This window comes from Akebia trifoliata, unplaced genomic scaffold (genome assembly GCF_017979445.1).
Source record: "Akebia trifoliata isolate Shusen 1 unplaced genomic scaffold, ASM1797944v1 Contig00375, whole genome shotgun sequence".
Lineage (NCBI taxonomy): Eukaryota > Viridiplantae > Streptophyta > Magnoliopsida > Ranunculales > Lardizabalaceae > Akebia > Akebia trifoliata.
Window position 1 is genome coordinate 20,982 of NW_028236995.1, and position 24,661 is coordinate 45,642.

General features: G+C 36.4%; 1 protein-coding gene across 4 annotated transcripts; it reads left to right on the forward strand.

The window, feature by feature from the left end:
• Positions 1 to 1,181: 1,181 nt before the first annotated feature.
• Positions 1,182 to 24,100, forward strand: LOC147381527 (RNA-dependent RNA polymerase 6-like). Of its 4 annotated transcripts, none has more exons than XM_086430307.1 (5): positions 1,182 to 1,393; positions 2,230 to 2,379; positions 10,048 to 10,079; positions 19,358 to 22,186; positions 23,006 to 24,100. In XM_086430307.1, the coding sequence occupies exons 4-5, from the start codon at positions 19,460 to 19,462 to the stop codon at positions 23,879 to 23,881; spliced, it is 3,603 nt and encodes a 1,200-aa protein (XP_086286433.1). In that variant the 5' UTR covers positions 1,182 to 1,393; positions 2,230 to 2,379; positions 10,048 to 10,079; positions 19,358 to 19,459; the 3' UTR covers positions 23,882 to 24,100. The 4 variants fall into 4 exon arrangements, with proteins under 4 accessions (XP_086286433.1, XP_086286432.1, XP_086286431.1 ...); XM_086430306.1 differs by having other exon boundaries at positions 2,280 to 2,379; XM_086430305.1 differs by lacking the exon at positions 10,048 to 10,079.
• Positions 24,101 to 24,661: the final 561 nt, after the last annotated feature.

Below are 24,661 nucleotides of genomic sequence, written 5' to 3' on the forward strand. Positions count from 1 at the left end.
CTATATCTATCTCAACAATGGATGGCTAATTATATACAAGTATTTTAACTTCAAAATAATCTCATCTTGACTACATACGGTGACTTCATACATATGGTATTTTCATACTAAGAGTGAGATTTTTGATAAAATGGAAAATCTATAAAAATACTAGGAAAAAATAGTACACATTCTATCGAACCTTTAAGAAGCAATACATCGAACAGATTAAATGCAACACGATAATCAAGTTCTAAGACACTAATAATTGTAGTTCTAACTCATGAGAAAAATATCATCTTATAATTTAAAATTCTATAAAATTTTAATAAAACTAAATAATGAAAAAATTATCATTGCATTTCTTTAAACATTAAAAATCTAATACAACTCTAGAAAGTCAACATTAAACATGAAACTCTAACAAATCCAAATCAATCCAAAAAATTAGTCATTTAATGATAAAATTTACATCAATCCTAAATAGTCTAAAAATTCAAATCCTAATTGTACCTAATCGAATTTACAGTCTAGGGTTCGAATACCCCAAAACACATACACAAACAATTTCGATTCAAAATTTTCACGATCTCCACAACAGAGAGAGATAGATCGAAACTATTCTCATGATCTCCACAATAGTGAGAGACAAAAACGGAGAAACTTGCAAGTTTCTCACATTCTCACAAAAGAAAGAGATAGAGAGAGAGAGAGAGAGGGAAACTTGCAATATTCCTTTTCTAAATCTGTCCAACGGAGAGAGAGAGAGAGAGAGGGAGGTCATACCTCTTCCTTTTCGATTTCTTGCTACACTTGTTCGAAGGAAACAATTACAACTGAAATTACAGAAATTTTTATGAAAGAGACGAGGACAAAATGGTATTTTCACTCAAAATTAATAAAAGGGTATTTTTGGAAGAAAAAAATAATGGATTACTATTTTTACCGTTTTGATAAAATAAATTAATTCCGAAAACGGTAAATTTATCATTTTCGGAATTAATTGCTATAATTTACCGTTTTGGTAAATAATTAAAAAGTTGTGCATGTTTTGATAAATCTGCCTCAAAACAATGATCTTGTAGGACCCTTACTAGCAGAATAAAGATCGGCAGACTACTAGTAAGGGTCCTACAAAATCATTGTTTTGAAGATCAAACCACGTGACTCGATATAAGAGGGAGTTAGCAAAGGAATGATTTCGTACAGGAGAAACGTGAAATGCCCTTCCCATTCGCCATAAATAAAGTTATTCCCTTTCTATACTCGCTTTCTCACGAAGCAAACGAAAATATAAATTATTCTCGAATTACACTTCACTCTCTCTCACTCTCATTCTCAATTTTGTTGCTCGCTCTCGCTCCAGATTTCTCAATTACTTCAGCAGCGATCGATTTCTACGATTAATCAGAAGGTTAGTTTGGTTTGATCTTCTTGCTCTAGTTAATCTTTCTTCATTGATTTGAATTTTCAATTTTGATGGAGTTTCTTGTGCTTTCATGGTTGAATTTACACCACATGATTTAAATTTTATGTTATTTTATTTTATTTTTTTATTTTTTATTTTGGGGGGGGGGGGGGGGGGGGGGAATCGGTGAACTAAATATGAAATGTCAAGAATTCTAGTCAGATTTGTAGTCGGTGAATCAAATATGAAATGTCAAGAATTCTAGTCTGATTTGTATGCAAATTGTTAAGCTGATGATAGGAAATTTGTTTGTTCTGGTCTGTCTAAGTGCAAGTACTTTTAATTTTGTTGTTGGTACAATTAGGTTTTTTTGTTTTTTTTTATTAATATTACAATTAGGGTTTTTAGCTCTTTCGTTCTTTCTGAAATAAAATGGTTAAAACTAGTTGTCCCATTTGGCGTTTACTTGTCTTTCGAATTTAGAGTTTTTCTTTTACATTTTCCTTGAAATTGTGATATTTTCAAAAAACATTGGATGCTTAGCTCTTTGACTTATTGCAGGAGGCCTAAAATAGGCCTTGAGGATTTTAGAAGGACCGAGCCTTACGGATTTTCAATTGCTTGTTTCATCTCTTTTTAAATTGATGTTTTTTTTTTTTTTTTTCCATTAGAGTGCTTGTTATAATCTAAGTGTTGTATATTATTCAAGGAAATAAAGGTTGGAGAGTTGGACGTATGAATGATGTAGGGTAACCTAGGTTTAATCGATCTTCATCTCCAACACTGAAATCCTTCTCCATCTTCATGCTATCGCTCTCTCATTTCTTTTTGTATTTCTCCAGCACGAACTCCTCTCTGCTGATGGAATCGATTGTTTACCTCTATCTCACAGATTGAAAGCTGATCATTTTTTCACCATTATCAAAGGTCTGAACATCTCCAACACAGATTGAAATCTCGCACCCTCGAAGATCGAACACGAATTCCTCTCAGTAAGTTTTATCGAAACCCTATTTTGATCGTTTTGATTGATAATGGTCTGAACATCTCTAACAAAAAGGGAAATTTGAATATCTTTAATTTTAGTTTGTTTAGTTCATTTTCTAAGGTCATTTTCCCCTCAATTAAATAAAAAAGATAAAATCTTATTAAATGGTATTTTCCATTTGCATGAGTGTAAATGTATGCTTAGGGCATTTTGGAAATCTTAAAAACATGGTCAAGCAAGGTCATCTAACTTTTAAAACCTTGCTTGATGATGGTGGAGCCCAAAATATTGGACCTTAGAACTAGGATTTGGACCTTCAAAATGGTTCAATTCTTTTTGGTCCAACTAGAAAAAAACAGAGATTAGTTCCATCTTGAAGTAGATGTTTTAAAAGTCAAAATCTGACTTCTTGGATAGCGGATACCCAGAGTAGAATCAATGAGACAGTTTTTTTTGATTAATTTGAATATCTTAAATTTTTAGCACATCTGACCTGAATCCCTTGCCATGAAACACTTTTGGATTCGACCATAAGCTATAGTTGATATTGTTGAGCATAGGGAAATACTATTATAAATGCCAAATAGATTGTGTTTGCCCAAATACACCATTAGAAAGGATTAACTTTTGTATTTTTCTTTAATTTTCAAAATAGATTGTGTTGGTTATTTTCTTGTTAATTCATTGTGTCAAAATCACTCTTTTGTTCCCATTCCAGTATCTAAATCTTCAAATGAAAATAGAAACACTTAACACTATGATTGTTTTTTTTTTTATCCAAAGCACTTGTTTTTGAATTGAGATAATATTTACTCTCTATATGTGAAATAATTTTATTGTCAATTCATTGTATCAAAATTAATATTTTTTCTTGATTCCTAAACCCATGCATTGGGTACATTTGTACATTTGTATAGATGTTTCGTTGCATTTTGATATATGTGTCATAGACATAATATTTGTAGTGACTGTTAGGGTATACTTGATTGGTGGCATTAACAATCATATTGCTTGATCAATAAATATTGTCTTCGGGGTAATAAGTTGGATGAATCGATCCGTATACTATGCTTTCATAATTACTCCTAACACATGATTAAGTCTTCTTGTTGGACACTCTTTAGAGGATAAAATGTTTTTTCCTCATTAGTGATATTAATAGTGCTTCAGTATGACTCTATTTTTGCTTCTACGAAGTTATGTTCTTTATTTATTTTTTGCTTATCAAAATATAGTATGTTTTTATACAGGTTTTATTTTTCATATGTCCAATATTTAGGGGAGGTTTTGTCGAATTTTTTATTATTTAAAAGAAGTATATTTTGAATTTAAAATGATGTTATAATGTTTTTATTGAATAAAAATAGTAACTATTACTTTTTTGGAGCATAGGTTGTTGAGTTATAATGTTAAAAACAATAATTGTTACATATAAGGGCATTCTGGTCATTTTAACAGAATCCAGAATAGCTCCCAAACACTGTTAGAAGTATTTCTGACAGTACTTCTCAGAACCTGTATCCAAACACACAACAATTATTCACCTTCTCTAGACAGTACTTCAAAAAGTACTTCTGGGAGTACTTATGTTTTAAGTACTTTTAGCTCCTATATCCACACGGACCTTTAGGTTTATTGGTAGAGGATTCTTGATGGGTCCTTGATAGATTCTTGTTGGATTTTTGATGGTTTGGATGGGTTGATTTTTCAAAAATAAAAAAGTAGAAAAAGATGGATTGAAGAAGAAGATAGAGGAGAGAAAAAATGATAAGATGATGATGATGATGAAGAAGAAGAAGAAGAAGAGTGGATAGAAGAAGATCGATCGTACTCGGTCTCACACCATGATCGAATCACTGGAGAATCTCAAAAAGAGAGTTGTAAAATTTCTCTTAAACTCTTTGTAAGAACATCCTTAATACAATCTATATATAAATAAAACCTATCTAAGATTCATAATAAAACAAAGGAACCTAATCCTGGGGTCCTAACAATATCAGACTACTAAAATAGAAACCAAATCATATAGGGATTTGATCTTCTCGTACCAATCAAAAGAATTTATGAAAATCACAGCACTAACTATGCTTGGCTGAGTTTCAAAAAAATAGAAATAGAACTCTTAAATTACTATTACCCCTACAAATAATAGGAATTATTCATAAGCCCCTATAATTGTCATAATTGTGAAAAAAACCCAAGGTTGTAATATTCTAACAACTAGGTCCTTGGCTAGAAATAAACGAGAAAAATAAAAGCCTAAAAAAAAAAATCTACTCTTCAAGCTTTGATGTCCCCGTCAATGAAATTATATATTTGATTTAATTGTAATTGAATTTGGTGAGTTTGTAATTTAGATATAGATATTAAAGTCTTGAATGTGAAATTGTGATTTTTGACATTTTTTTAAAGGAATTTTCTTGATTTTATCTTTGTTAGAATTTTATTTATTTGTGTAGTTAATTATTTATCTATTTAAAAAGTGCATATTCATGAGGCTTATGCGTTAAACTCCTTGCCTCACACCTCACCATTTAGTTCCTTTTTTCATTCAAGCACTTGATACAATTAGATAAATTTTATGTAAATTCAACTAAAAAATAAAATATTAAATATTAAATTGTGCTTTTATGTTGAAATGGATATTTAGTGAGGCTTTTCATCAAATTTACAAAGAAATTGTTTACTAGTAAGATGGAAATTTTTGTTATTTGTCACACTAACTGCAGAGTAGTTAACTTTATTTCTAGTAAAAACAAGATTTTTAGGTCTTCTATTCGTTAGGAATAAAAAGTAGATCAAGTTTGTCATTCCTTTTGGGAATTTAAATTCTCTTTTGAATTTGTGCTTCTTGGTATCTCATGTATGGTTGTGAAACTCGTATAGAATGCAGAGGATAAATTATGGATCTTAATTTGTAGGTCTAGGTGCAAAATTTTATGGAAGCTTTGGAATTAATTTCGGGGTTTGGATTTGTGCAGAATTAGGTCTTATTTTATGGAATGATTGCATGGCCTTGTCTGGGACAAAAGTTAATCTTGGAACCCATTTTTATGCAATAAACGAAAATGGCTATCCAGAATGCTATAAAACTAATCCCAATTTTATGAAAATTCATCCAGAATATAGGTTGAAAACTGTCCTTTGTAAATATGGAAATCTAGTGAAGGTTTATTTTTAGATTTGCGAGGTTGATAAAACAATGTTTGCTCTGGTTTTAATAAAATTGGGACGTCTAGCTCTTTAAGTAGAATGGGAATTAAGAGTCAATTTACATTGTTGTCCCGTTTGGGTGTTTACTTTTCTTTTGAATGTGAGCTTTCAGCATATGGTTCTGAACCTCAGGTAGAATGCATGAGACAAGTTTGTCGTTCATTTTGTGAATCCCCAACGAAAAATACACACTATTCCTTCTTTTCTATCGAATCGATCATAACCACTACCCACATTCCACGAAATTGTGCACCACAAATAGGAGCTAATGAACAGACCTGCGATCCCATAGAAAGACATCACGATCCCTATTATGAGATTAGCCTATTATGAGATTGTCAGTACCCTAGAAATGAAAAAAGCACTTGAAATGAGAGTGATTAGTGTGTTTTTGTTCTTTTTTAAGTCGAATCTATATTCTTGTTTAGACAAGAGAGGGTCCCTAAAGAGCTTAGGCTAATGGGATAGAATAAATTTACTTCTGTATTTTGATGGAAGAATCATCCTAGCTTTATTGCAGATATGTGGGTTTTTGAACGATTTATATTCCTCCTATCTAAAGCTACTTGATTGTGTGATGGCATCTTTAATTTTTTGGTTAGATTATTTTCAAGATTATTTTGTTTAAACATAATTGTTCAAGTGTATGAATTCAGTAATGGCCTCATTTAATATAATTTGATTCCCAAAATGCACTATCACACCCCAAGATCCAAATTTTCCCAAATCTTGGGGTGTGAGCTCAACACATTCGATCATGCTAAGTAAATCTACATTGTAATATTGTCTTTATCCCACAATTAGCCTAATCACATTACCATACATAGAAAAATCTAAAATATCCTATTTATAGCTTCAAAACACACATACACATACAATCCACTCACCAGTCTATTTACACACAAAATAACATGTAATTGGCCTTATGGCCCATATTCCCCCCTATAAACAAAAAATCTAATCTTCAAACATCGTCTATCCACTAGGACTACTCTTGCTTAAGCAGCTATCAACTCACTCTGCATATGCAATGAATAGGGTGAGCTTGAAAGCCTAGTTTGAAACTAATCGCCATACAGGGTTCTGAAAATATTACAACATGTCAATTTAAAACTCTTCCCATCATGTATTTATGCACTTTCAAAACTAAATTCATGCATTTTAAAAGTGAGTTTTATAAACCAAAATGCTTAATACAAAATTCCAAATTCCCAAATGGTATGAACCATGACAACACGGGTCCAATTACCAGATCTGGGTAAAAACTAAAAATGAACGTCATATTTCAAATCGAAATGGTAACACATTTTCAGAACATATCATATAGCTGTCCCAGCTAACATATAGCTAACAGTCACACGAAATACTATTGCCACCTCCAACTGATAATCTCCTACAAAGAGTCATTCAATATACCACCCGACCAATAATTGATTTAGGGTCTTGCATCCAAGGGAATTCTCACGTGTCTACAAAATTCTTTAGGGTCTTGCACCCAAAGGAAACCTTTATTAGGGTATCCAAGGGAAATTGCACCCTTCTATGATATCCTTTTTCTGATAAAGCAAAACAGATCAAACCGATAAGCATATTATATTTGAATTCAATCAAACCGCCATTGATGACAGATACAATTATTTTATTCAGTCAGATCATATTAGGTCCATAAATAAGATCAAATGGTAAAATTAGATGTTTATTCAGAAATCCAGTTTGACCTATGTTAGAATTCCGTTAGTTTCTAACAGCCCTAGGGCTATTACTGCTATATGCGACAGCCCTATAGGCCTTTGCTTTGTGTGACAGCCCCTATGGGCTTTTTTTGTGTTTGGGTGGGTCCCGCATCCTTTATTATTAATTGGTATATGAGGAGAGGTTGAAACCGAACCCTAAGACAAGAAGTGTGTCCATCGCTCTCTCTCTCAATTCTTCTTCTCTTTTGTTTCTCTTCTTCTACTTGCTCTAGACTATTTTTGGTTCTTTACTTGGTATCAGAGCCAAAGTTTTTTTTTGATGTAGATAGGCTTGCCAACACTTTTCTCAATGTCTATGATCGAGTTAAGAAGCGTCGAAGAAAGAAATCAGCAACATTGACTGAGTCAAATCGGTTTGACCGAGTCAATGCGATCCAATCTCTGGCCAGTCCTCAAGACATAGTCCTACTTCTCTTAAGACTCTTTCTTTTAATGAGTTTCTATTTTTTAAGTAGTTCTAGTTAGTTTCTATTTCATTTTAGAATGTTTCTCTTCCTAGTTAGTTTATAATTTGTTTTATGTTTAAAATTCATTTTTATTCTTTAGGTTATAATTAGAAGTCCTTTTAGATGTTCAAACTGAGTTCTAATAGGATTATAAGGTTAGTAATATGTTATAGATAGATTAGGAAGTTACTTTTTAGTATTTTAGGTTTCTAAGTTGTTATGAAGTTATCTATATAAGGTGTTCGAATAAACAAATTCAGTAAGTTAGTTTTTTTGAAGATTGATTTATAAAAGAAAAAAAAAGAGATTTTTCTTCCCTTTTTTTTTTTTTTTTGAGCATAAGAGCCTAATATTGGTTCTTAATTTTAGTGTTTGCGATTGTTTTCCATCAATCTCTAACTTAGATTGAAATTTTTAGTCTGTCTTGCTCGACATAGAGATTCTTCATTATTCTTAGTATTTGGGATTTCACCTTAGAACCAGATTTTTAACATAAATTCTAGGTTTGTGTGTTCTACCCTATATAATTTTTTCTCCTCTCCCCCCCCCCCCCCTTTTTGGGATTTTAAACATTTTTTTCTGCTCTTGAACCTTTTTTTTTTTGCAGTTTTGTGGTGAGAAGATCATCAATTCGTTGTAGTGGTTTATGATAGGCCCTAGATGGTTATCTAGGGTGTGGTTGTGTGATTGTGGTTGGTTGTGAATGTTTTAGGGCTGCGTGGTGTTGTTTTTTAGACTTTTTAGAAGGTTAAATTGTCGTAGGTGGTGTCTAGGTCAGTTTCTTTTAGTCAAAATCGAGTTTTTGATTTAGTCAAAATTGGTGGAGTTATCTTTTGTGTCTTCTACCCTTGCCGCCCCTATCTAAGGTGTCTTTTATAATGTTTGTTGCCTCCCTCATTATGCTTTTGATCTTCTTCGTGGTTGTTTTAATGGATGAGCGTAGCTTTTCAAGTGATGATTCGACCAAGCAAATTACTTCGGTAAGGTTGAACAGAAATAATTATCATTCTTGGTCCCATATTATAAAGGTGTTCCTACGAGCCAAAAAGAAAGCGAATTACCTTGTTGAAGATCATCCTTTTAAGGATTCAAAGAACTATGAAGATTGGTGGAGTGAAAATTCATTGGTTATACCTGGCTTTAGTTAAGCATGAAACCATTTGTGGCTTCCAATGTCCAACTCCTTGATTCTGCAAAGAAGATTTGGAGCTCTCTTGCAGAGATGTACTCTCAAGAGAGTAATGTGACTAGGGTTTTTGAGTTGTTTGATTGTATGTTCACTACCAAACAGGTTGATAAACCCTTGAAAGAACATTACATCAATCTGAAAGGTATATGGGAAGAGCTATTGCTCTATCAACCTTTGAGCACTAATTTGGAAGTTCAGCAATGTTAATGGAAAGAGTTTCAAGTTACGTTGTTGTTGTCTAGTCTTAACTCAAAGTACAGTGTTTTCAAGGATCAGATTTTGACTGGTAAATGGCTTTCCACAGCAGTGAATGCATATTCTTGCCTTCAGAGGGCTTCACTTACGCACCCAACTCTTCTTAAGGAGTCGTATGCCTTAGTCACTAGTGATAGTACTTGTGAGACTCTTTGTAACGGACACGGTGGTGGTCGTAATGGTAATCGTGGTGGAACCCAATGGGGTTGTGGTGGGGGTAGTGTCTCTGGCTGTGGTACTGAGATGTCTAATTGAAAATGCAACTATTGTGTTAAGGCAAGGCATATTGAGGATTATTGTTGGGACAAAAGGGGTCGTCCTGACTATGCTTATAATGTTTTTGTTGATACATCATCCGCATCTATCACTCAACCTTCTACTTCCATTTCCTCGATTATTGATTCTGAGTCTTAGGACAATCTTACTACCCAACTTAGTCAAATCCTTCAGAAGTTGTCAAGTCTACCTTCTCTTTCATCCGCTCCCATAACAACTATGATCAATATAGGTAATTCTACTTGTATAATTGCTTGATTCCCTTTATCTTCCTGGGTTATTGACTCTGGTGCTAGTGTTCACATGTCTGGTATCTTTTTCATATTTTCTATTTTTTTTTAAAATCTAGATCTTATAGTGTTTCAGCTGATGGTTCTTCTTGCCCTGTCCTTGGTACTAGTGATCTTCATCCTACTCATTCCATGTCATTCACTTTTGGCTTATTTATTCTTAAATTTCCTTTTAATCTTTATTTGTAAGTCGACTCACAAAATCACTAAACTGTTCTATAATTTTTTCTCCTACTTGTGTTTTTTTAGGACCTTAGGATGAAGAAGGTGATTGGTTCGAGGTATGTACGGAATGGACTGTATTTTTTGGACTGTGATGAGCTAATTTTTGCTTTGAGTGCTGTCGTCTCTCCTCTATAGTGGCATTATCGCTTGGGTCACCCATTATTGCAGAACTTGCGTCAAATTGTTTTTATGTTGAGTCTTATTTCCTTATTAGGATGTGAGGCTTGTTAGTTAGGCAAGCATAGTAGTTTTCCTCCAAGCCTAGAGAGTCGTTAATTAAGTCCTTTTGATGTAGTCCATTCAAACATTTGGGGTCCTACAAGAATAAAGAGCACTTCTGATTTTTTTTTTTTATTGTCATTTTTGTGGATGATTACTCTAGAATGACTTGTTTTTTTTAATAAAAGGCCGTTTTAAACTGTCCAAATTTTTCCTAGCTTTTTATAATGAGATATTTGTTCAATTTGAACTCCGTGTTAAAATTTTCATTTTGACAATGCCATTGAATATCCTCAAAACTGTATGTTTGATTTTTGCAGAGACCATGGTACAATCCATCAGTCTACCTGTTCATATACTTCTCAATAGAATGGCATCGTTGAACGTAAACTTTGTCATCTTTTGGATGTCACTCGCACCTTATTGTTTAACGTGCCAGCTCCTAAATTTTATTGGGCTGATGGTGTTCTAACTGTTTGTTACCTTATTAATTGACTTCCTACACATGTTTTGGGTAGTCATACATTATTTTCTTTGTTATATTCCAAGGCCAAGTCATTTCCTCTTGTTCTGTGTGTCTTTGGGTGTGTGTCATTTGTCCATATTCTTGTAACTACTCATGATAAGTTGTCTCCTCGTACGATTAAGTGTGTCTTCTTGGGTTATTCTCAGACTCAAAAGGATTGTTATGATCTTGTAGGGTATCGATATTATACTAGTGCTGATGTCACCTTTTTCGAGTTAACATCTTTTTCCCCACCTTGGGTTGTCATTTCAATTTTGATCTGGTTCATTCTCGTCAGGGGGAGTTAGTTTTGCTTATTGTTCCTCTTCCTATTTCTTCTTCTTATCAGTGCTTTCAGGATTGCCTAGTTGTATTTTACGGTCTAGTCACAACCTAACCATTACCTAACTCTCTACCTCCTACCTTTTCTGAGGACCTTCCACATCCTCCCACAACACCATCCTCTTCCACGTTACTTATTGCATTGTAGAAAGGTATTTTTTCATGCATCAATCATCTTATATCTAATTTTGTATCTTTGTATTTCCTTTCTTCTACTTTTCACTCCTTTGCATTCTTGTTGTCCACTATTTTTGTTTCTAGTATTTATCGCCAGGTTCTAACTTCTTCTGGATGGAAACTTTCTATGGTCGACTAGATGCATACTCTTTATTGGAATCAGACATGGGATCTTATCACTTTTCCTTCTGGGAAGACCATTGTGGTTGTCGTTCGGTGTATACGGTTAAGTATTAACCTGTTGGCTTTGTTGATTGTCTTAAGGAGTGATTAATGGCTAAAGGGTATACTCAGACTTATGATGTAGATTATTGTTAGACCTTTTCACATGTTGCTCATCTCAACTTTGTTAAATTTTTTTTATTTATTGTAGTAGGTTCTAATTGGCCACCTTTACTAACTAGACATTAAAAATGCATTTCTTCATGGAGATTTACAGGAAGAAGTGTATATGGATCAGCCCCCAAGTTATATGGTTGAAAGGAAATAACATCTTGTGTGTAGGCAAAAGAAGGCGTTGTATGGATAGAAACAATCTCCACATGCATGGTTTGACAAATTTAGCTCTGTGGTGCTTCGGAATGATTTTCAATGTTCTATCTCTGATCTTTCTGTATTTATTCACATTTCACCTCAGGTACTATCGTTCTTGTTGTGTATGTAGATGACATTATCGTCACTAGTAGTGACTTTGTTGGTATTGCTTAGTTGAAGGCTCATTTGAGTACTCAGTTCCATACTAAAGACTTGAGCTTGTTTCATTATTTTCTTCGGATTGAGGTTGCACATTCCAAAGATGGACTCATTCTGTTCCAATGCAAGTATGTGTTAGACTTATTATCTGAAACAAACACTCTAGTATCTCGTCCAGTTGATACTCCCATGAATCCTTCTGCCAAGCTTGATGCTAAATATAGGAAAGTTTTTTAGGATAATGGGAGGTATAGGCGGTTGGTTGGCAAGCTCATATATCTCATAGTTACTCGTCCTAACATTGCTTATGCTGTGGGAGTGGTCAATCAATTTATGCATGCCCCTCAACAACCTCATTGGGAAGCTATCTGCTGTATTCTATACTATCTGAAGGGTGCCCTTGGAAAGGGTCTCTTTGGCCATCCTTCCTCTTCTTTGACTATTTCTGAATACTTTGATGCTGATTAGGCCGAGAGTCGTTCTAATCACCGATCAGAAGAATTGTAGAATTGTTAAGTCTCTAATTAAGAGCTTGGCAGATATATATAATTATAATAATAAAAAAGGTGAATGGACATATATGCCTTTACATAGGTGAATGGACATAAATGTCCTTACACAGAAATAACATAAAAAAAAACAGAATTAGACTACTACTATCTACTATTTTCCAATACTCCCCCTCAAGCTGGAGCAAATATATCAACTAACCCCAGCTTGATAAGATGAGAGTTAGAGATAGAAGGACCAACAGACTTTGTAAACATGTCGGCGAGCTGATCTGAAGAAGATACAAAGACTGTATGAAGGGCACCAGATTGAATTTTCTACCTGAGAAAGTGAACATCAACCTCTATATGCTTAGTTCGTTCATGAAGAACTGAGTCAGAGGCAAGTATAATAGCAGACTTGTTGTCGCAGAATAACGAGGAAGAATCAGAAGGAGGAAATCCCATTTCTGTTAGTAAAGATCGAAGTCAGAGAAGTTCACGTGTCCCAAGAGCCATAGCACGATACTCAACTTCAACAGAAGAACGAGAGACCACGTTGTTTCTTACTTTTCCATGAGATAAGGTTACCTCCATAGAATGTACAGAAATTAGAAGTATATCTCCTATCAGTAAGAGAGCCTGCATAGTTAGCATCAGTGAAACATGACAAATGTGATTGAGCAGTGGAGAAGTAGAAAAGGCTAAGACTAGGACGTGACTTCAAGTAGCGAAGAATACGATGATCTGCCTCAAGATGAGATGTACGCGGAGCATGCATAAACTGACTGACTACACTAACCGCAAAGGTCAAATTCGATCTAGTATTAGTCAAATAAATCAGACGACCTACAAGTCTCTGACAAGAAGCAAGATCAGATAATAGATCACCAGATTCGATATGAAGTCGATGATTCTGATCCATAGGAGAAAAGGCAGGACGACAATTAAGCATACCAGTGTCCTGAAGAAGGTCCAATGTGTATTTGCGTTGGGATAGCGAAATACCACGTCGAGAGCGAGCTACTTCTATCCCCAAGAAGTACTTGAGAGGACCCAAGTCCTTAACCTCAAAGGCACGACCCAATATCATCTTCACCCTGTCAATCCACTGTGCATCATCTCCTGTCAGGATAATATCATCTAAATTCACTAGAACAATGGCACATCGACCATCCAATTCTCGATGAACAAAGCAAGTATAATCTGAGTGGCATCTAGTAAACTCCATAGACAAAATAACTTCTGAAAAACGCTGAAATCAAGCTCGCGGGTACTGTTTCAGACCATACAGAGATTTGAGAAGGCGGCATATCTTCTCACAATACTCCCCCTGAAGACGAAACCCAGGAAGATGGTCCATATATATATAACTTCAGTCAAATCCCCATTTAAAAAAGCGTTCTTCACATCGAGTTGATGAAGGGACCATGAATGACAAGCAGCTAAAGAGATAAGAAGACGAACAGTGGAAAGTTTGGCGACAGGAGCAAAGGTGGCACCAAAGTCCTTCCCTAGAGTCTGTGTAAATCCCTTTGCAACAAGTCGTGCCTTATACCGGTCAACAGTGCCATCTGCGAGGTATTTCACCGTAAATACCCATTTACAACCAACGGTCCGCTCCCCAGATGGAAGGGTAACAAGCTCCCAGGTATTATTTTTCTGCAAAGCATCCATCTCAATAGTCATAGCTCTAGTCCACTGAGGATCTTGCAAAGCCTTTGATACAGATCGAGGAACTCGAATAAAATCAATGAGAGCAAGGTAGGCCTGATAAGAAGGAGAAAGACCCTGATGGGAAACAAACTGGGCAATGGGATGATCAGTAATACACCCTTGCTTACCTTTGTGAAGAGCAATAAGCAAGTGAGAGTCATAAACAAAAGGAATAAGAGCAGTTATAGGTGTAAGAAATCCATCAGCAAGATGAACCTCCTTATGAGCAGTAGGAAAAATAGAGGATGTAAAATGGCTAGACTCACCAGTCATGTGATCAGAGGCGCTATAATCAATTACCCATGTTAGAGGAGCAGAGCCAGACTGAGTAGCATGAAGTGCAGAGGATGTACCTTGAGGTGTAATAACGGACGCAACAGTCGAGGATGAGGGAGTGTGAGCCTGGATCTGATCCCGTACAATGGCTGCAATCTGAGTCTGGAGAAGATGCAAATCAATGGTACCAGGAGTCGCTTGAGAAACTGATGTAGATTCAACAGTAGCAGCACGAGGAGAAGGTTGCACCACAGAAGACTGTCCAACAGAGGATCTCAAAAGGTGGGGATAAAGCTGAAAGCAACGGGTCTTCTCATGTCTTACCTTCCCACAATGGCTGCAAGTAAGGCCACTCCCTTTACCACGTCCACAGCCTCCACGGGCTCGACTGCCATGTCCTTGAGTACGAGAGTCAGAGAACCCTGAGTTGGTTGTTAGAGCCATTTGATCTGTGGCGGGGGCAGAGATAATTCCCGGGACTTGAGTTTGAGAAGAAACTACATGGCGACGACGCTCATCACTATTAATGATCGCAAATGTTTCAAATAAAGATGGTAAAGGAGTGGTGTTAAGTATCTGTGCCCGAAGTACTTCAAACTCAGGACGTAGACCCATGAGGAACTGGTATGTTTGATGTCTACCAATCCGCTTAACCACATACCCAGCAGCTTCTACAGACAACTCAGCCATAGACTCATAGTGCTAGAGCTCCTTCCAACGGGATTGAAGGAAACCAAAGTAATCTGCTACACTCTGAGAGCCTTGGGTAGCTTGAGCAATATCTCGATACAGCTCATAAATCCTCGAGTTATTTAGAGCATGCGCATATGTCTGAGTGAGGGCTGATCACAAAGAAGAGACAGTCTCATGGTACATGAACATGGTATAGATGCGCTGCTCCATAGAGTTAAATAATCATCTGAGAATGGTACAGTTATCGATATCCCATTGTTCAAATTTGGGATCAGTAGGGGGTGGCTTAGGGATGGTGCCCAATAACCAACCCGATTTACCTCTACTCCCTAAATAAAGTCGCACAGACCGAGACCAGGACTGAAAATTACGACTATCTAACAGAGCAGTAGTAATCCGTTGTGCTGAAGAACTTCCCCCAAGAGCAGTGTGGGAGTCTTTTATCTCGTGAGTAGGTGTCATGGCTTATGTTGAACAAGAAGCGACGATACTTGTGGATTGAAGGGAGATTTACTATCAACCTCCTCTTTGGACTCAGGTATATAATTTCCTACTCTTACAATCTCGTCGAAAAAACAAAAAACTGTTGAGAATCAAAAAACAGGAAGACGTTGCTGTCGTTGATCCCACACAGCACTATAGTTGCTGTCACTATTGTTGTCGTTGAACCTACACAGCACTATAGTTGCTGTCACTAGTGTTGTAGGCCTCCTAAAGAGGTTTCCTTACTGTCGAAGGTCACTAAGGCACACCCTAGGTGTTGTCGTGGGCCTCCCAAAAATATTTCCCTGCTGCCGTAAGTTGCTAAACAGCAACCAAATAGTTGCTGTTTTAGTTAGAGATCACAGACAGCCCACAGACAGCCCTTTATTCACTATTGTGGGTCTCTAAGGCACCTTAGATGCTATCGTAGGCCTCCCAAATAGGTCTCTCTGCTGTCGAAAGTTACTGAATAGCACCCAGATAGTTGCTGTTGTCGTCGCAGATCACAGATAGGCCTATGGTTTCTGCTCCAAGGTCTGTCGCAGGTTTCTAAACAGCACAAACAGCAGTCCAGTCGATGTCGTAGGCTTCTAAAATGCTGTCGAAGGCACCTAAACAGCCCTTAGTTGATTATGTTGCTGTCGTAGATCAAAAACAGCAATACAGTTGCTGTCGTAGGCCTCTAAACTCCACCACAGTGGGTTCTGTTGATGTCGCAGGCAGAAATAGGGACCTTACAGTCCAGCCAAAGGTTAACGATAAAGAAAATAGGGCTTACTAGGGCATAGAACACAACGCAGATAATTATCGCAGCTTGTGATCAAACCCTAACAATACCGGAAAAAAAAAATAAAAAACCCCGAAGGGGTGATTCCTTAATGAGGTTGCTCTAGATTAGTAGATTTTTCCTATACAATAGAGAAGAGAAGAAGAGAAAAGGAGATGGAGGAAGGAGATCGAAGGAGAACCAAAAGAGTTAGGCATTAAATCCTAAAGGCTCTGATATCAAGAAGAATTGTAGAATTATCAAGTCTCTAATTAAGAGCTTGGCAGATATATAAAATAATAAAAAATGTGAATGGACATACATGCCCTTACATAGGTGAATGGACATAAATGTCCTTACACAGAAATAACATAAAAAAAACAGAATTAGACTACTACTATCTACTCTTTTCCAATACGATCTACCACTGGTAATTGCATATTTGTTGGTGGAAATCTTGTTACTTGACGTAGTAAGAAGCGAAAGATTGTTGCTCGCTCTAGTGCTAAAGTTGTATATCGAGTGGATTGGCCCACACTACTTTTGAGATGTTATGGGTTTATTTTCTTCTTTGCGACATGGGTGTTGATGCTCCATTACATATGCAGATGTTTTGTGACAGCCAAGCTACCATTTTTATCGCCACCAACCCTGTCTTTCATGAGTGCACCAAGCATATCGAAGTTGATTGTCACTTTGTTCAAGATTTACTCATGCGTAAACAGATTTTCACCTCCTATGTGAAGTCGAATGTTCAGTTGGCCGATTTTCTCACTAAGCCCTTATCTCATGTACCTTTTTCTTCTTTATGCACCAAGCTAGGTATCTTTGATATGTATGCTCCAGCTTGAGAGGGGGGGGGGGGGGGGTAAGAATTCTGTTAGTTTCTAACAACCCTAGGGCTATTATTGCTATGTGCGATAGTATTATGGTTTTTTTTTGTGTGCAATGGGGTGGACCCCCACTTACTTTATTATTAATTGGTATATGAGGGGAGGTCGAACCCTAAGACAAGAAGTGTGTATGACTCTCTCTCTCTCAATTCTTCTTCTTCTCCTCTATTTCTCTTCTTTTACCTCTAGATTGTTTTTGGTTCTTTATTATTATTATTATTATAGGGTGGCGTTCGGAGGCCCTAAAGAGAGCCAAACATTGTATAGGTAGAAGTTTCGGAATGGGCTGATTTTTTGTGAGGATGATCTCTATGATGAGGAGATCATCCTCACCAAAGGTCAGCCCATTCTAAAACTTCTAATCCCATCAAAAGTGGTTTACAAAAATCGGATGGTCCACGATTGTTCAACATGTAAACTACGGTTATAAGTTTCGGAATAAGCTGATTTTTGGTGAGGATGATCTCTTCATCATAGAAATCATCCTCACAAAAAATCAGCACATTATGAAACTTCTAACCCATGTTTTGAAAAATGTTTGGCTCTCTTTAGGGCCTCCGAACGCTACCCATATATATATATAGGATACCGTTCCGTAGATAACATTCTAGACAACATTTTATCTTATATGGAAAAAAAAAGTTTTGGAATGGGCTGATTTTTTGTGAGGAGATCATCCTCACGAAAAATCAGCCGATTCTAAAACTTCTAACCCTATGAAAAATGGTTACAAACTAACGGCCCACGATTCTTCAACTTGTAAATAAAAGCCCGAGAACCGATAAGAAGATCTCTTGGCTGGTTTGAGTTATATATTTCACAATTTAGTTCAGTTTCAATTCATTAATTCGCATCAAATAACTTGTCAATTTCTAAGTCGATTTTATGCAAGATTTAAATCTCATTATACATATTTGAAATTACATGAAATTCTTAAGCAGTAAAATGAACCCTTAACCACCAACACTACTTCTTGTTCATCAATTATTAACAACCCTATTCTGTAATAGTCATTGATCTTACTCTAAGTTGCCTACTAATGTGTATCACTCTGCCACAAATCTAATACTAAATTCCAATAGATAACGTACACAACTTTACAGTACTAATTTGCTTCAAGGCATATCCTTGTTAATTCTACTGGTGTGCTTTTACAACACTCCTTAATACTCAAGTATAACAAGCTTATACCTTAACTAGCATTTCTTCCTAATTCTCCTTCTGGAATGCCTTCAAGCCTTCAACTTATGAGCTTTAGCCCTTTCTAACTAATAAAATTGGTGGGGTCTACCACCAAAATTGACTTAATTTTTTTACATTCACTTTGATACCATTTTTTCCAAACCCATTAATTTTTTTGTAACTCAATCCAAGCCTTTTTTTCAATTTTATTTCTATTAACATCTCAAACCCCTTTTTAAAAAAAATTTCTCATTTAAATAATTTATTTATTTATTATTTTTCCTTAATCCAAATCAGCCCGGGACAACCTTTCCACATTTCTAAAATTCTGATTTTTATTTATTTATTTTTGACAATTAAAATTCTAAATTTTGAGATTGTCCTCAATAACAAATATTTAAACTCAACTTTAGACCTATTTAAATTCCCATCTGTTAAATCCAGAATTGGGTCATTGCAAATGGTGCATCAAAGTGAGCCCTCAAGTTATTACTTTTTATTTTGGTTGAATTTGCGTAAATTTGGTCTAATTTTAGGATTTACCTGTATCGCCTAATTGCTCCAAGTTAGATACTTTTTCAATACAACTCCTTATAAATTATCTGTGGCCACAAAAATGTTGATCCAAACAGGCTCTTAGCCTTCTTTTGGTTGTTGATGATTTTTTCTGTATTTGCTAAGTGGCTTGTGCTGATTTTATTTCACTGCAACAAATTACTTTGGTTTGGATTTTTTTATATTAACCAAAGGGTTAATCATATGTTCCTTTTGTGAAATTTCCATCTTATGATTATCTAAGAGAAAATTCTCATCTATTTTTCAGACTTGTTTGTTGTTTTTGTACAATATACAACACTACTACACTAATGTATTTTTCTCAACTTCTTTTGCGAATTTTCAGGGTTTTTCTTTCAGTTGACAACAATATTATTTGGATAGGAAGGAATTACATTACAATCTTCAAACATTGCAGTCTGAACTTGGGAAAAATTTCCAGAAAAAAATGGGGTCATTTGGAACTGAAAATGAGAAAAAGGATATGGTAATCACTCAGGTAAGTTTTGGTGGATTCGACAAGCATATTAGTGCAAAAGAGCTCACAGATTTCTTAGAAAATGAGATTGGAGTCATTTGGAGGTGTAGATTGAAGAATTCGTGGACCCCACCCGAGTCCTATCCAAATTTTGATCTCATGAACACCGCAAACATCCAAGTGACAGATGATTATGAAAAGGTGGAACCCCACGCCTTTGTTCATTTTGCATCTCCTGAGGCGGCGACCAGGGCATTGAATGTCGCAGGGTGTTGTGAGCTCATCTTGAACCGGAACCCTCTAAGGGTGAGTTTGGGGCCTGAAAATTCATTCCACATTAATCAGAAGCGGAGGACAACTGACCCCTTCAAGTTTTCCAATGTCCATGTTGAGCTCGGAACTTTGGTTAGCCGTGATGAGTTCTTGGTTGGTTGGAAGGGACCCACTTCTGGGGTCAATTTTGTTGTTGATCCCTTTGACAGCACCTGCAAGATTTTTTTTACTAAGGAGACTGCTTTCTCATTTAAAGGTACAACAAAGCATGCTGTTATAAAATGTGATTTCAAGCTGGAGTTCTTGGTGAGAGAGATCACTGACATAAAACAATATAGGGGAATTTCCAAATTGATAATGTTGTTGCAGCTGGCATCATCTCCCCTTCTCTTTTACAGAACTGCTGATGATGACATCTATGATTCAGTTCCATTTGATTTGTTGGATGACGAGGATCCGTGGATCCGAACCTTTGATTTTACACCTGGTGGTGCGATCGGTAGGTGTAATTCTTACAGGATCTCTATGTCACCCCGTTTTGGACCAAAATTGGAGAAATCCATGAAATACCTGAAAGAATGGAGGATCCCAAATGACTTTCCTAGACAGAAGCTCACGGTTCAAGATGAACCTGATTATGGCATGCCCATGTCAGACTCTTTCTTCTGCATTCAATCTAAGGAAGGAATAAGCTTCGACGTGATTTTCATGGTTAATGCTGTTATGCACAAAGGTGTTATTAATCAGCACCAGTTGTCTGACACGTTCTTTGAATTGCTTAGAAGCCAGAAAAGGGAGGTGAACATCGCAGCATTAAGGCACATATGTTCTTATAGGCATCCAGTGTTTGATGCATGCAAGAGGTTGAAACAAGTCCAAGAATGGCTACTTAAGAACCCTAAACTTCTCAAGAATTCCTGGAATTCAGATTATAATGCTGAAGTGAGGAGACTAGTGATAACCCCAACAAAAGCCTATTGTCTTCCACCAGAAGTAGAGCTTTCTAATAGGGTTCTTAGGAAATATAAAGATGTTGCGGATAGGTTCTTAAGAGTTACATTTATGGATGAAGGTATGCAGCAACTTAATTCTCATGTTCTCACCTACTATGTCGCCCCGATTGTGAGGGACATCACATCCAATGGCTTCCCCCAGAAAACATGTGTCTTTAAAAGGGTGAAGACCATTATGAGTTGTGGCTTTTACTTGTGTGGTCGGAAGTATTCTTTCCTGGCTTTCTCATCTAACCAGTTAAAAGATCGTTCTGCCTGGTTCTTTGCCGAAGATAGTAAAATCACAGTGTTAAATATTAAGCATTGGATGGGAAAGTTCACGGATAGAAATGTTGCGAAATGTACAGCACGAATGGGACTATGCTTCTCATCCACCTATGCCACAATCAATGTTCCATCGGAGGAGTTCAATTTAGATGTTCCAGATATTGAGAGAAACGGATATGAGTTCTCTGATGGGATTGGCATGATGACACCCGATCTCGCTATGGAAGTTGCGAATAAGTTGCAACTGACTACGAATCCCCCATGTGCCTATCAAATCAGGTTTGCTGGTTGTAAAGGGGTCATAGCATGTTGGCCGGGAAAAGATGACGGGATCCGCCTCTCTCTAAGACGAAGCATGAATAAATTTATATCAGATCACACACTGCTCGAAATTTCATCATGGACTAGGTTCCAACCAGGGTTCTTAAATAGGCAAATCATAACTCTGCTTTCGGCATTGGAAGTTCCAGACAACGTATTCTCAAAAATGCAGGATTCCATGGTTTGTAGACTAAACGAGATGCTTGAGAACCCTGATGTGGCTTTTGACATCATTACCTCTTCATGTGCCGAGCAAGGCAATACTGCAGCAATGATGCTTAGTGCTGGTTTTGAGCCTCAATCAGAGCCACATCTAAGAGGAATGCTATATTCCATTAGAGCTGCCCAGTTGGGGGACCTTCTGACGAAGGCTAGAATCTTTGTATCTCAAGGAAGGTGGCTCATGGGGTGCTTGGATGAACTCGGGGTACTTGAGCATGGACAATGTTTTATCCAAGCGTCGACCCCATCTTTGGAAAATTGTTTTTCAAGACATGGGCCAAAATTTTCTGAGGCTAAGAGGAATACACAAGTAATCAAGGGATTAGTGGTGATTGCTAAGAATCCGTGTCTTCACCCTGGAGACATAAGGGTTCTTGAAGCAGTAGATGCGCCTGGCTTGTGCCATCTTGTTGACTGTTTGGTTTTCCCTCAGAAGGGAGACAGACCACATACAAATGAAGCTTCGGGGAGTGACCTTGATGGGGATCTCTATTTTGTGACTTGGGATGAAAATCTTCTCCCTCCAAGCAAGAAGAGTTGGCCTCCAATGGATTATGACTCTTGTGAAGCCAAAAAATTGACACGCCCAGTCAATACTCAGGTAACTATCTAATCTGCTTGAATTTTTTTTTTCCATTCATTTTGTGTTAAAGTAGTTTTCCTTGACATATGGGTTCAAAAAGTTTGAAAGAGCATTATATCACTTTTTTTGTAGAAATATGTTGCTTTTATTTCTTCTTTAAATCTCATTTTTAGTCCATTTTGTTCATCCCCTTCATGTAATTAGAGTTTTTAGTTGGAAGTTCTCAATTGTCACCTGTATTTTTTTGATTGGTCATATCACCTTTATTTTTGGCTTTCACAATAGTCAATTTCTACTCAATTTTGCAACAGAATAAATGTTTATTCTGTTAAAGTTTTAATGATGATTGGTATACAACTCTTAAAATAGCTTTGTTCTGTGTTCTTAACTATTTTAGAAGATGTCCCTGTAATTTTGTGTCCATACCCCTTGCCTCCGCCTTGAGCCCTAGACACATGTGACAAACATGTGGCCGACATGCAGTGACCTTAGGATCCTGATTAGATGATTTTTAATGTTCAGACCAATAAATTCTTCTGGAACAGTTGCCAAACTCTTCTGATGGTCCAATTGAATGTAATGGATTAGATGGATAAAATTAATTCATTGGTTTAGTATATCTCCTATTAAGGATCCATATGTTGTTGGTTTCATCAATATGCACTGTAGGTGACACTGACACTGCACTATCACTCCCACAAAATTGTCTTAAACTTGTCCAACCTTTAAATTATCTATTAATTATATTGAATCTGGAAATACCACATGATCTAATCTTCTATTTTGCATGGCTGTCATCAGTATAAGATGCTCTCATGATATTAGTTAGTTTAACAGGACATAATAGATTTCTTCACCAAAAACATGGTGAATGAGAAAGTTGGCACTATTTGCAATGCCCACGTGGTTCATGCTGATCTGAGTGAATATGGAGCCTTGGATGAGAAATGCATCCAATTAGCTGAACTAGCAGCCACGGCGGTTGACTTTGCAAAAACTGGCAAGGTCGTAAGCATGCCTCAATCGCTTAAACCAAAATTATACCCGGACTTCATGGAGAAGGAACCGTTCCAAACATACAAGTCGAACAAGATTCTGGGCAGACTCTACCGCAAGATTAAAGATGGTACTGACGGTGACATACTATCACCTTCAAAGATATCGTGTGCTCCTGAAGACGTAACTTATGATACAGTTCTAGAGATTCCAGGATCTGCAGATTTCATTGATGATGCTTGGAATCAGAAGTGCGCATATGACGGACAACTCATGGCTCTTTTGGGGCAATATAAGGTGAGCACTGAAGAAGAGATGGTAACAGGGCATATATGGTCCATGCCAAAGTACAACAGCAGGAAACAAGGTGATATGAAGGAAAAGATAAAGCATTCTTACCATGCCCTAAACAGGGAATTCAAGAATCTTTTTGAGAATGTGGGTCAGGATTCTCTAAAACTAACAGAAGATGAGAAGATTGTATTGTATGAACAGAAGGCGTCCGCTTGGTACCAAGTGACGTACCATCCTCAGTGGGTGAAAAAATCCTTGGAATTGAGAGACCCTGATGGAGATGGAGCACCGGCAATGCTTAGCTTTGCATGGATCCCTGCTGAATATTTGGTGAGGATCAAGGTGAGGCATCGGAGAACCGAGAATCTTGATACTCGCAAGCCGATAAACTCTCTTGCAAGATACCTGGCTCAGCGAATATGACTAGTACTTGAGGTTGCAAGGCCACTCTGCCATTATTATTGTAGTTACATAGATATTAAGCTTTTTGACAACTGGGCTCAAATGAATGTTGCGTTGTGTTTCTCACCAGATTGGTGTTTTTTATAATAGCTCCCTTGCTTTGTAAGACTTGTTACTTTGATTAGTGATTATTATGGTGTTTTAATTTCTAAGTTTTTTAATATTTAAATACTTTCCATCTGAGCTCACTGTCCATCTCAACACCTTAGCCTAGATTTGTACTGTATATGAGCAATGTTCTTATTATGGGCTTATATTCTAATCACAATAACATGTCATTTAAAATTTTAGTGTAGATTTGCAGCAGCATTAATCATCCTTCTCTGATAGTAAAGATGAGATTTTGTAAAACAATAATCAAAACCAATTGTTTTGAAGAGATTTTTTTTTTTGTTTTTAAAAAAAAAATCTTTAGTTAGTTTGAAGGACGGGTGAAGATTTTAGAGTTTTTTTTTGGTTGGCAACTAACAATTTCTAGATCTTGGGAGATCTTATCATCTATTTTTCAGACTTTCCAATTCCACCAAACTAAGGATTCAATATAAAAAAAATTGAAAATATTTTCTATTGTTGGGAATTTTCAAGGATTTATTAAAAAAAATTGTGATGGAACGCTTACTATGTGTATGATTTAGTAATTCTTTTTTTTTTTTTCCTTAAAAAGTATTGGTTTTTTTATTTTTAATCTTAGACAGTTTCAAGTTTTAAGAGAGTATAAGCATTAAGAGTTTGTTCTTTTTT

Bases quoted from the DNA above. Each gene is read 5' to 3' on its own strand.
- LOC147381527 (XM_086430307.1), top strand. From the start codon at position 19,460: ATGGGGTCATTTGGAACTGAAAATGAGAAAAAGGATATGGTAATCACT. The intron at 22,187-23,005 runs GTAACTATCTAA...TTAGTTTAACAG, and splicing joins CACGCCCAGTCAATACTCAG to GACATAATAGATTTCTTCAC.